This window comes from Globicephala melas, chromosome 5, assembly GCF_963455315.2.
Source record: "Globicephala melas chromosome 5, mGloMel1.2, whole genome shotgun sequence".
NCBI lineage: Eukaryota > Metazoa > Chordata > Mammalia > Artiodactyla > Delphinidae > Globicephala > Globicephala melas.
The window spans coordinates 89,344,491-89,358,307 of NC_083318.1; the positions used below are offsets into that span (position 1 = coordinate 89,344,491).

Here is a 13,817-nt window from a genome sequence, read left to right on the forward strand (position 1 = left end):
GTGCACTGTTGGTGGCAATGTAAAGTGTTACAGCCACTGTGGAAAACAGTATCGTGGTTGGTTCATAAAGAAATTAAAAGTTCCATTAATACAGCAATTCCACTTCTGGGTATATACCCAGAAATGAAAACAGGGACTCGAACCAATTATTCTTACACCCACATTCATAGCAGCATTATTCACAATAGCCAAAAAGTGAAGCAACCCAAGTGTCCATTGACTGATGAATGGATAAAATATGACAGATACATATAAGAGAGTAGTATTCAGTCTTAAAAAGGAAATTCTGACACATACTACAACATGGATGAACCTTAAGGACATAAGTGAGATAAGCCAGTCACAAAAGGACAAGTAGGTTTCCACTTGTTTGAAGTGCCTAGAGCAGTCAAATTCATAGATAGTAGAATGGCAGAGATGAAGTAAAATGGTGGTTACCAAGGACTTGGGGAAGGGGGAAATGGATACAGAGTTTCAGTTGGGGGAAGATGAAAAAGTTCTGGTGATGGATGGTAGTGGTGGTGTTTGCACAATATGAATGTACTTAATGCCACAAAAATGTACACTTAAAAATGATTAAAATGGTAAAGTTTGTTATGTATATTTTACCACGATTTTTAAAGTACCATGCTTTCCAGTCGGATACAGAAAATAATTAGATATGTATGTGTATATGGCTGGTACACAGACATAAAGCCCCATCTGCTGAGAGGGTCTGGAAGTCGACACCCCAGTAGCACTGGGCACACCCAATGCCCAATCTTTCATTAGAAACCAAACCTTGGTTTCTAATATCATTCTCCAATAAAAGGAACCAGGACCCCTTGGAGAAATGGCTGATTCTCAAAGGGATACAGGAACAAGCTAAAAGCTCCCAATGAGTAAAGCTGAAAAAATGTGAGCAGAATAACGTAGAATAGGATTATTACCCAGAGTATAAAATACCTACGAGTCCATATTAACATAAAGGATTAAATAAACGGTGAAGAAATGTCATCTCTCCTATACAGAAAAATTCCAAATAATTTACGTAGCTACTATTCTTTCAGGTAAGTGGAGCTTACCTCCCCACCTCTTGAATCTGGGCTGTGCTTAGTAACTTCGAGAAAGGAGACTATAGAAAGAGAAAAAAGGAACTTTATAGTAACCTAGGAGACACTATTTTGGTCAGGTGATCAAAATTCACATGGTCAGTGATAAGTCATGTTGATAACATGAATCCTTGATAAGATGAATGCAGTGAGAATGACACCTTTGTATTCTTTCTCTGCAAAACCAATAACCCCAGTCTAAACATGAGAAGAACCTCCAATTGAGGGACATATAACAAAATATCTGACCAGTACTCCTTAAAATTGTCAGGTCATCAAAAACAAGAAAGACTGAGGTTAAGGAGACACGAAGACTAATGTAATGTGGGATCCTGGAGTGAAAGATACTAGGGAAAAGCTAATAAAATCTGAATGAAGTCTGGAATTTAGTTAATGGTTATGTACTAAAGTTAGTTGTGACAAATATATTGTAGGAATGTAAGATGTAAACAGTAGGGAAATTGGGTGAGGTAGTAGTAGGAATTCTACTTTTGCAACATTTTTGTATATGTCAAGCTATTTTGAAATAAAGTTTATTTAAATTTTAAAAATCGTGCTTTCATACTCAAAACAACTACAGGTCTGACCTAATAGAACTTGACTAAACTCCCTAAATGCAGTTTATTTCCAAATAGAATCTGAGAATTTTCCTCAGCATGAGGATTTTAAATCAGATTTATAGCTCAGCACAACGTCCTTGGTTCATTCATTATTTACAGTCAAGTTATAAAAATGTATGATAATTTGAAAAGATACATGCACCCCAATGTTCACTGCAGCACTATTTACAATAGCCAAGACATGGAAGCAACCTAAATGTCCATCAATGAATGGATAAAGAATGGAATATTACTCAGCTAAAAAAAGAATGAAATAATGCCATCTGCAGCAACATGTATGGTCCTAGAGATTTATCAAACTGAGTGAAGTAAGTCAGACAGAGAAAGACAAGTATATATCACTTATTAGTGCAATCTAAAAAAAAATGATACAAATTAACATATACAAAATAGAAATAGACCCACAGACATAGAAAACAAACTTATGGTTACCAAAGGGGAAAGCAGTGGAGAGGGATAAATTAGGAGTTTGGGATTAACATATATATACTGCTATGCATAAAATAGATAACCAACAAGGACCTAATTTACAGCACGTGGAACTGTACTCAGTATTTTCTAATAACCTATATGGGAAAAGAATCTGCAAAAGGATAGATATAGATATGTATAACTGAATCACTTTGCTGTACACCTGAAACTAATACAACATTGTAAATCAACTGTACTTCAATTTTTTTAAAAAAAATTTAATGGAAATAAAAAACACCTAGTAATAAAAAATAGTGAAAGTCAGGGGAAAAATGTATGATTTAAATTCTTAAAAGGGAATTTAACCATTCTGTAAAAGGACTCCAGGTATGGCCTAATGATTTTGAAGTAACTCTCAGGGCCCTCGCCTATATTACAGCCTCATTTCAGCTTTGCCCAAGAGAAAATGTAGCCCTTTTTAAAGAATTATATTTCAGAAGTAAGTGGCATGTTTTGATATATAGTAAAGCATCTTTCTAATAACTTAGCCTAATAACCCCACAAATGTTCTCCCAGGTCAAATCTTAATGATTCTTAGACATTTGTTAGCTTGGGGATTGTCAATTATTGAGGTTTTCTATTTTATTCTCAACATTCCTGAGGACAGTTGATTTTGTTGTTAACACATTAATTACTTTTGTATAAGAGATTTTGCAAGCATGTCAATCTACCAAATCAGAAATCAAGGATCTGATAAGCACAGTTTCTATACCTAGAATAAAAGACAAACTTTATTCAAAGACAGCATATCATCTTGAAATGTAAACATAGTTAAAAATAGAACCAGAGACCAACTGTAAGCAGTGCTGAGGATGTCAGATTCCTGAGTTAATAACTAAGCTTGGTAAAGAGAGAGGACTCAGGACTCTAATGGGTAGTGGGGTAGAAAGACTGAACAAGTCTCCAGGCAGCAGTACTACCATGCCATTTTGGGGTGCTGCTTTTCAGCAGATTAGGATCATTCATATTCAATTATAAGGTCTATCACAAATAGTTTACTACTGTAAATTAGAGCAGGTTAAAAATTAGCCCAATATTATCACTTGTATTCCCCCATTTGCTCTCTTGAGGGGACAAGAAATGGATGGAATTACTGCCAGCCTATCAGAAATTCTGAGTAACTTGGTTTCTCAGTTCTGGTCTTTATTCCCAAATGTCATCATCAAGTGGCAGAAAGGTTGACAGCCTCTTTATTTCAGTTAGAACCAAGCATGTTTTGGGATCACAAGTCTTTGAATACACTTGGGAAGTTTCACAGGCTTCAAATTTAGTCTGGATCATTTGAGAAGCTTATTCTTAAATGTACCTTGGTGATCCTTGTGGGTTTCACTGAGCTGTCCATATTCTACAGTCTACATTGGCTACACAACTTCATGCTTTATCACCAGGTGCTTTCAAAATCATTTCACCGGAATGTCCTAATTCTGACACAGAACCTAGAAGCCATAAAAGGGGAAGATTTAAGAAATCTACCACATAAAAACAATTTCTGCCATGATAAGCAAATAAAGTGACAAACTGTCAGGGGGTGGGGGGGGGCAGTATTTAAAGCCAGCTCATTGCAAGGTCTCCTGCCAATTAAGCCAATTAATTAAGAAAAAGACCAAACACAATAGAAAAGTGCTCATTTAACATCACTGAAAGGCCATCAGCGAAACTCAGCTTGTGGAAAACCTCTAAAGGTTTATTGCATTTCTTCAACAAATAAGAAGGGAAAAAAGAAATGGAAGGGGAAACATTAAGATTAAAAGAAATAAGAAACAGGCACTTCAATTTCACTAAAGGTATCTGAATGGTCAATAAGCTTATAAAAATATGCTCAACATCATTTATTGGGACAGCAAATGAAAACCACAATGAAATACCACTATCTACAGAATGGCTAAAATTACAGGCTGAAAACATCAGATGGTGAGGATGTGGACCAACTGGAACTCTCATATTGTTTGCGGGTGTTTAAAACAGGATGACCACTCTGGAAAAGGGTATGTCAATTTCTAGTAAAATTAACAATGTATCAACCTTGCAATTTAGGATATTCTACTAAGTACTTACCCAAAAGAAATTAAAACGTGGGTCCACAAGAAGCCTTGCACAGGATATTCACAGCAACTTTATTCATAATAGCCAAAAACTGGAAACAGCCCAGCGCCCACAAGCTGTTCACCCGACAAGTGAAAGGTTAAACTATAGCATATTCATACAATGGAATACTACTCAACAATGAAAAGGAACAAAGAGCTGAAACACATAGATGAATCTCAACACATGCTGAGAGGAAGAAATTTACACAATAATACATACTGATTCCATTTCTATGAAGTTCTAGAATAGGCCAAACTAATCTATGGTGAAGACAAAATCCTAATAAAAAGGGATGGGAGAGGTACAGGAATTGACTACAGAAATTTTCTGACGTGATGGAAATGTTCCATAGCTTGTATAAGGGGTTTGGGTTACACAGCTGTATGTCAAAACTCATCAAATTAATATTTGTTCAATTCACTGTAAATTTTACCTCAAGAACAAGAAGTCTACTTAATGATATGGATGCCACAAAGCTTAAGATTCAAGTATAGATGTCTACAACTTTGACACACATAAAGAAAAAAGACTGATGGGTGCACAGATACATGATGAAGAAAATATGGCAAAATGTTACTTGTAGAATCTAGGTGGTAGGTATAGGCATGTTTTTAATCCAACTTTTCCAGATACTTGAATTTTTTTATTAAAACATGTTGCAGGGGAAAAAAGAGACATAATAACCATTGCAATGTGTGGACTGTTGTTCAGATCATGATTCAAATATACTTTTATAAAATGACATTTCATATAGATATTTGATAAGAAATTAGTATTTTTAGGAATGATGGTACTTTTTAAAGTCTTTTTTTTAAAAGAGATGTACACTGAAATATATCCAGATAAAATGATGCTGTCTTGAAGTTGATTTAAAATTAATGAGGATAAGTAGATGGGGATTATAAGAGAAAAAGAAAAATGGGGAGAGGATATGAAGACAAATTTATAAGAAAAAAAATCCCAAACCCCCTTAAACATGAAGAAATGCTCCATCATAAGAGAATACCATTCTGTGTGTTTTTTTTAACCTTGGCAGATTGGCAAAGAACAGATTGCTAATACACTGTGTTGGGGGGCTATGGGGAAATGGACACTTGCATTGCATTGCTGGTGCAAACTAAGGAAAAACAAATTATAGATATCAATTGAATTTTAGATATAAATTACAAGTGCACATACTCTGATCATTTATCCTACAGAGAAATTTATGTATGTACAAAATGATACAAATTTATACAAGGTAATTCATTTCAGCAGTATAACAGCAAAAGGTTGGAAACAATTTACATCTTCATCAGTAAGGACAGGTTAAATGAAATACACCCACACTGTACAATCATTTTAAAAAATGAGGAAGGATTTTATATACGGATATAAAATATTTAGAATGTAATTAAATGGGAAGAAATGTACAGAATAGTATACATACTATGCTATAATTTATATTTTTTAAATAAATGAAAATGCCTATTAATATTTGCTTATCTATACAGTAAAATCACTGGAAGTTTACATTAGAAACTGATAACAGGGTTGCCTGAGAAGGGGAACTAAGTGGCTGAAGTATAGGATGGGAAGGAAACTGCTCACCGTATAGCCCTTCATATCTCTTGAATTTTATTTCCTTCAAAAAACCACAAAATTTAAAAATTATTCTATTTATTTTCGTATCATCGAGGTTTAAGAACCAAATTAAACCTTCCTATATCCTCTTCCTGAAATTCAGTAAGAAAACCACCCAACTAAAAAAACTGGGCAAAAGATCTGCACACCTCACCAAAGACAATATGCCGATGCAAATATATACAGATGTCAACATCCTGCACATCATGGCACTGCGAATTAAAACTAAGTATCACTACACACCTATTAGAATAGCTAAAATTCAAAACACTGACACCACCAAATGCTGGCAAGGATGAGTTGCTACAGGAACTCTCATTCTTTGCTGGTAGAAATGCAAAATGGTTCAGCCATCTTGGAAGACAGTTTGGCAGGTTCTTACAAAACTAAACATAGTCTTACCATATGATCCAGCAATCACACTCCTTGGTATTTACCCAAATGAGTTGAAATCTTATGTATACATAAAAACCTACACACAAATATTTATAGCAGCTTTATTCCCTTCGTACAAACTTCAGAGATTTATTTTCTGATCTGCTGAATTCAGGCGGGAAAAATGTATTCCTACTACATTAGAGCAATTTTTTTTTTTCAAAGCCCTGGAACTTAGGCACTTTACTGCTGAGAGATACCACTCTACTCTATAACACAGGCCCTACCAATTGAACGTGAACCCTTTCACATAATTTAGGGAAAACTCTCAAAATAATGGAATGTTTTAAATTATAAAATGATCAAGATGTAATCCAGAGAAAAATCTCCAAGTGAGAACCCGCTAAGGGACTGTTTAGGGCAGAGGATGCCAATAGGGCATGTTAACTAATAATAAGCAGGGTCACTGCCTCAAAATGTCACATAGATGGAAGTGGCTTTCTCCTGCTTCTTTCTCTCCACACCACAGAAGTGAGAAGGATTTAGAGCCTACTGCTCCACAGCAGAATCAGTTTCCCTTGCCACCTGGCAGAAGCGTCTGACCCAGACGTGGAAAGACAAGCACAAAATGGTTCTGCTTAATTCCCTGGCAGAAGTGAGTACATCAGATCAGATCACAATCTTCAACAATCTTCTCCTTGGTATTTACACGCTCCTTATGCGTCTTCCCTTGCAATTCCTTTGAGCTAGCCAAAGCAGGATATGGGTAACCTGGACATATCCAACCCCACTATTTCTGAGAGCTTTACCACAAAGGAAATTATAAAGACAAAGAGGACCCAAAGAGAAGAGCAAAATTCATTGTCATTACTTCTTTCAATAGCAAATGATGATGCATAATCCAGTCTTGTCAAATTTCAAGAGGGAGAAGTATGTCTTTAGATGGGATAAAAATAAAAGATTACTTTTATTCTATTATCTGTTTTTCTTCCCTTTCTAGTAATTTTCTAGTAATTTGCCTTGTCAGCAATTATTCATTTACTAATGTAAATTATGAGCAATAACCTACTAAAGGAAGTACAGGAAAGTATATGAATTCATAAGATGACTTCCCAAGAATGCCCACCTTTTTTCTGAGAACTTGGCCACTAGTGTGACAAGAAGATACACACTTCAAGCTTACCCACCACGTAATATATTAATGCTTTGCTCTCATTCTTTTCAGAGAGATGTGCAAGGGAAACTCATTATCTTTTTTATTTCTACGTATTTATTTGTCTGCACCGGGTCTATAGTTGCGGCATGCGGGACCTAGTTCCCTGACTAGGGATCTAACTCTGGCCCCCTGCATTGGGAGCATGAAGTCTTAACCACTAGACCACCAGGGAAGTCCCTCATTAGGTTTAAAATAAAGTAATTGCAAATGAATTAATTCCTCACCAACCCCAATCCTAATCAACACTACAGATTTTTTTCCACAGACCTACTGCTAGAGGGAGAAAGAAAAGATCGCATTCTAGTAGCTCATATGGCTACAGACACCAGTTCTTATAGCTCAATACATTCAACCACATATGAAAATACATTTCTGTTTAGGTCGTAATACGGAAGATGTTAAGCTGGTTGACTGAATCATGCTCTTATAGGAATGATAAAAGCAAACACAATTACAAATTAACCATTTCTTCTTATAATAATATACCAGGACTTGATGTAATAAAAATGTACTAGGTTGATTCACACACTCCAAAATAAATACTCTTAGGTAATCTTCAGCCTGAAACAAGCCTTCATTTATTGACTACTTACAGTACAGTGATTCCGTATCTTAGCTGGTAATCAAAGATGGTTATGTATTAAGTGAGAGAAGACATAATCTCTCTTCCAGATACCACCTCTCAGAAATCTGGGCTAATTAAACTTTAAGCACTAGAACTGCATCTCCTGGTAACCACGTGACAGTCGTCACCCTGAGAACAGGAACAAGGCAAAGAAAACATACAGGACTTTGATTCTCCTACACAGGTACACATAAAGTTAGTTTATTAATGACTACATTTTGAAGCCAGCCATTTTGATCCAATATTTAAATAACAAGCTGTTTAATATTAAAGCAGAAAATACTGCCACAATGTGACAGAAATACAGCTTTATCCATAATCCTTTCACACGATTATACATTAAATGCTATTTGTAGTTAAGCAAGGCACCCCTACTTGTTCTAAAATATGGGATGTGCTACCCCACTGAAAAAGCAAATGAGACTCAGATTTTTTCCTATCTAGAGCTGGTTTAAATTCAAGTGAAGCCATTAATGTCCTTACCAGTCAGGACTGTTATGACATGTCACTTCACAGTATTGAGACTAACACACACCTTAAGGTCTACCCCAAAACCAAAAACAGGTGGGGGGGCAGGGGTCAGACAACTTTTACATTAAGACTATAATTGCCTCCTTAATTATACAGGCACCAATGTTAAATGCCTTCAGCACAAGGCTTAGAAAGGCAAAACATTTCTAAAGACATAAAACTGCCAAACTGTTGTCATTTACACTCACTAACCTGTGGTATTTGTTTTTTGTTTTGATTTTTTTTAAATTCCTACCCCATCTAAGTAACCAAATACACCTAAAATTAAAATAACTCTGCCAAACCATAATGGTTCAAAGGTCTGAAACCTTTCCTTGCTTTGGTGAGTATTTGGTTAAAATAATCAGTATTTCATTCCATAAAAAGTTTCACATCAGAGCTCTTAATTCACAGGCAAAAAACAAAACCTCAAACAGATCATTTTTAAAATGGGAGAAAGATTTTAAAGGACAGCGCTGAATAAAAATATGCAGTCTTTACACTGGGTCACAAATCGTCTATGAAAACTGTTTAATCATATAAAATAAAGACCAGATTTTTTAATCAGATCCTGGACAGTTTAAACAAAAAAGTAAATCTGTGGTTTATTTCATAATCCCAAACTGAATCTTTCCTTTTTCTTTCTAAACAGTCCACTATGGAATTTTTCTTATAAGCAATTAACCCCAAACCCCCAAATGGTTTCTCTAGCAGTTGCTGCTAAAAACCTGGAACTTTAGATCCCATGTCCAAGAAAGATGTGCAAATGAAATGCTTCTTGCTTCATCCTGAAAATAAAACAAAAAATGTTGCATGCTCACTCAAAATGAAAATGTGTCGCGCAAGTTCCCATACCATTTAAAACTACAAATTCAATAGTTTTTTTTTCTTTCTGATTTATTGCAAGTTATCTGACAAACCAATTAAGCTAAGGTGAAGAAAATTAGTTAGGCATTAGTGTTTGCAGCCTGGTATGAAGATAGCAGATTTTCAGAGTTGGGCGCAGAATATATTTTGCATAGATTTTAGCTAATGCAAATATTTAAGTCCCACGAGATTGTGGGACTTTATATCCAAAAATAGCCTATGACAACTATAGTAAACAAATGCCCCATGTGTTTTCAAGAAATCACTACAGGTAAGTGTCTTAAAGGAAAGCCCCATTACATGTAGAAAAATGATCACAATACAATATATTAAAAGATTTTATGGGGAAAAAGAGAACACATGGCACTGAGTCAGGGAAGGGACATCAATACATATTTAGTTGATTTGTCACAGATAAAACTCTGAAATCTATGTACTTCCTAGGACAATTTTCATAACACCATTTCAGGAAAAGAAGCAGTGTTACATTAAGTGTACAAATCCATGACACACCCTGGTTTCAGATATCTAAAAAATATCTTAGAACTGAGGAAATGTATGTAAATTTTATAGGACGACAAGCTAACACAAGGCACATTTTCAGTGTATTATAACATACAGCTACTAAAGATGAAAAGTTCTTTTTAAGCACATAGCATGATGAATGTTGGAAATGATGCAAAAAGATTCTAATGGGGAAAATACTCAAAGCTACTGTATGATCATAATGAATTCTATTTCCCAGGAGAATTTCATTCCCTATAGTCAGGCTTCAATTATCATGATTAGTTTGATGTTTATTAAAATGGTTTTCAACCATATTATAAATCTGTGAGTTAATGATTAACTTATCAACTGAAAATAATTTACACAATTGCACCTCTTAAGTTTACCTTATTTTCTGGAATCCCTGGAAGTCTTATTTTCCTTTCGGACATGAATTCAGGAACAATTCAATATATCTATGGTCTGAGAATGACAAAAAAGGATCCGTTCTTAACCCTCTGCCTTTTGAAAGCAGATCGTTTTCACTGAGATGTTGGACACTACAGGTGTCTGTCCCCAGGCCAGCAGGGACCTCTGAAGCCTTCTTCATGACCTGGCTTTTTTTCCCATCCCGTGGTTTTTCTAATGGATATTTAGGACTTTTGTAATCTCACAGCTATCCAAGCTCCACTTCCTAATTTTAAGAACTTTAATCGAAAGTTAAATTGAAGGTACTGTTTGTAGACACTTAACACCCATGAAAGCCCAGCCATCATGACAAATCCCTGAGTGCTGTCTTCAGAAAATGATGCTGGTCATCACAGCTTCAGCATCTCCTGTTTTTTGATGCTCAGCTCCCCCTGCTGATCTCAGAGTTTCCTGGCTTCTCCTTCCCCCTCTCTCATCCCTGTGCTGTCCTGTGTAGTGATCTGGTGAGCGAAACTGCTGCTTATTCCTCCACCCCTACTTCTACCCCCCTGCACTACATATGAGTTTCAAGATTTATTATTGCAATAAAAGTGCTTTATGCTGGCTTTTCTCAAAACAAAAGAAACAAAAAAACCCCACAAAAAACAGAGAAAGGCATTTGTAAACAAAGATAGACATCAAAAATAACAAAAACCATGGGCAGCACTTACGAACATGGGACCGATCCTTGAGCATAGCTGCAACAGCGTCCTCGTGGGTTTCGAAGTGCACATCAGCTTCTCCAGTGGCCTTCCCACTGGAACTGTATTCCATGGTGATTCTAACAGGCTTCAGTGGAGCAAAAAACTAAACAACAAACAAAGAAAGCCAAAAGGAACATAATGTTACTAGGTCAATTTCTAGAAGTCTGGTGGCTCTTCATTTTTCTTTCAGACTTTCATTCATACACCTGATAAATTTATTTGTAGGAAATCTCTTTAAGCAACAATGTAGTTACACATCTACCACCTCTGCTGGCTCTTCTGATCTTCTGAGAACTCACGGCTACATTTCAAATATCTGTTCACAGAGAACTTAAACTATATACACAATACAATAATGTACAATAGTTATCAAACTTTTCTTTATACCAACAAGGACCACTTTTATTATTCCTCCCACACACCTCCTTTCCCGTTTCTAAAAACTGTCTGTCAAATATACTTCATTTCTATTTTTTTTTTAAACATTGATTTATTTATTTATTTGGCTGCACTGGATCTTACTTGTGGCATGCGGGACATTTATTTGTGGCACGTGGGATCCAGTTCCCTAACCAGGGATCGAACCTGGGTCCCCTGCATTGGGAGTGCGGAGTCTTAGCCACTGGACCACCAGTGAAGTCCCTACACTTCATTTCTTAATAATTCATTTTTACCATGTTTTAATCAAACATGGAGCTGATAATAAGTTTCTTATCAGCACTACCTAAACAGAGCTACCACACTGAGTGGTTAATATTCCAAACCAAACCAATTCTTTAATGAGACTGTGCAACCTTCATTTACGTAAAAATATGATTCTTAATAGGTTTTTTGAAATAATAAAGACAAATTCTGAGGCCCCACTACTAACTAATTCTGAGGCCCCACTACTAACTGGATCCTAGATTTTCATCTACCTTAAGCACACATCCTGGAGTTCAGGAAGTCAATAAGGACTTTGTTATTTCATCTTTTCATTTCATAGAGTACCTATCATAAAATGAAAATATTTAAAAAATTCCTTGTCTCAAAAATCAGGGAAGCTGGATGCAAGAAGGCTATATGGTGTAATGATAACTCCAGGCATTTAGGAGTACTAGATTCGTGTCTAGTATATAACTGCCCTGTGACAAATGCTCTCGGAGTCTCTTTTTCTTAAACTCAGAGATGAATGGGTTGAGGGACTTCCCTGGTGGCGCAGCGGATAAAACTCTGTGCTTCCAATGCACGGGGCCCTGGCTCAATGCCACAACTAAAAGTTTGCGCATGCCACAACTAAGAAGCCCATGTGCCGCAACTAAGGAGCTGGCAAGCCGCAACTAAGAAGCCCACATGCCGCAACTAAGACCCGGTGCAACCAAATTAATTAATTAATTAATTTTAAAAAATGAATGGGTTGAACTAATTTAGAGAAAGACCAAGCTTTTTTACATTGAATACTTAACCTACGCCATATTATTTTGCACCTATGAAATGTTATCATCCATTATACACATGACCTTAGAATGTAATAAAACCCACACCTCTCAGCCAAAGAAAATAAAACAAGTCCCCACAACTGTGGAGATGCCACCTTGTTGTCCAAAGATACTGCAGAAATACTATATTTTTCTTCTCTACCTTCCCTAAATAGAAGTTCAAAACTTTAGAACTTTTGTTCAAAGCTACTGAGATTGGATATCTTACTGCCACATACATTTATAATGTCTTGGGCATTGGCTTGGAAAGGCAATCCTCTCATGTGGACAAAATGTAGTGAAGACGTAGTTCCAAAATCAACAGCCTCTGGAATCTTTTCTGACATCTCCTTAGGCAATTCTAAGAAATGGGACAAAAAGCACTATCAAGAACATAAACACTTCAAAAGTTATTAGCAGATTATAATTAGGAATGACCTTTATGACAAAATCCTCAATTACTCTTGAAATACCCTAGTAACGAAGAGGGTTTCAATTTTAAAAGCCAAGATGATCTGAAATTTCTGCTGCCTAACAAGTATCACCTGAACACTCATAGGATTTAGTGTCTCAAGCCATTACCAGATTACAAAAGAACGTACCTTTCTCTAACAACTGAGAGACGGAAAAATGATTATGAACGTAAAAATAAAGACGAGAGAAATTCCCTGGGTTACAGTCACTTTGAAAAAAAAAAAAGGAATAAATATGGTTAACAGGATAATCCTAGAGCACAAATTTAAAAAGTATTTATCAAACTTTTAAAGATTCCAAATGTTGCTTTGGGATTAAGAATCAAAGGAATAATTAAACACAGAGGCAAACAAAACACCTTACTTTAGTCAACAATCCTGCTCTCTACACACATCATTTCCCACCTTAAGTTTAAATGTTGACATCTTACTTCTTTTTGTTGTATATGTGCAACCCAGGTTTTGATACAGAATCTGCAAAAATGATTAAATTAAAAAAAAAAACCTATGAAATAATTAAGACCATCTTCAACCCTCCATATCTGTGAATGTGGAACCCGTGGATATGGAGGGCTGCCTATGGGACTTGACCGTTCATGGATTTTGGTATCCATGGTGGGTCCTGGAACCAATCCCCTGGGGATACTGAGGGAAGACTGTATTCATAGCACATACTACACTCAAAGACATATTAAATTAAACATTTAACTCAATTTCCTTTGTCCCATAATCTACAATTTGATACA

The 13,817-nt window shown here is 35.9% G+C and overlaps 1 protein-coding gene across 3 annotated transcripts in view; it reads right to left on the bottom strand.

Moving 5' to 3' along the window:
* The window catches only part of GRSF1 (G-rich RNA sequence binding factor 1), a 37,225-nt gene that overhangs the window by 13,280 nt on the left and 10,128 nt on the right, over positions 1-13,817 (bottom strand). For all 3 annotated transcript variants that reach the window (XM_060299442.1, XM_030877816.2, XM_060299443.1), the window contains exons 7-10: positions 12,838-12,959; positions 11,109-11,244; positions 10,377-10,452; positions 3,489-9,404 (exon numbers count right to left, since the gene is read on the bottom strand). In XM_060299442.1, the coding sequence (XP_060155425.1) occupies positions 10,403-10,452; positions 11,109-11,244; positions 12,838-12,959 (308 nt within the window). In that variant the 3' untranslated portion in view covers positions 3,489-9,404; positions 10,377-10,402. The remainder of the gene's footprint in view (positions 1-3,488; positions 9,405-10,376; positions 10,453-11,108; positions 11,245-12,837; positions 12,960-13,817) is intronic.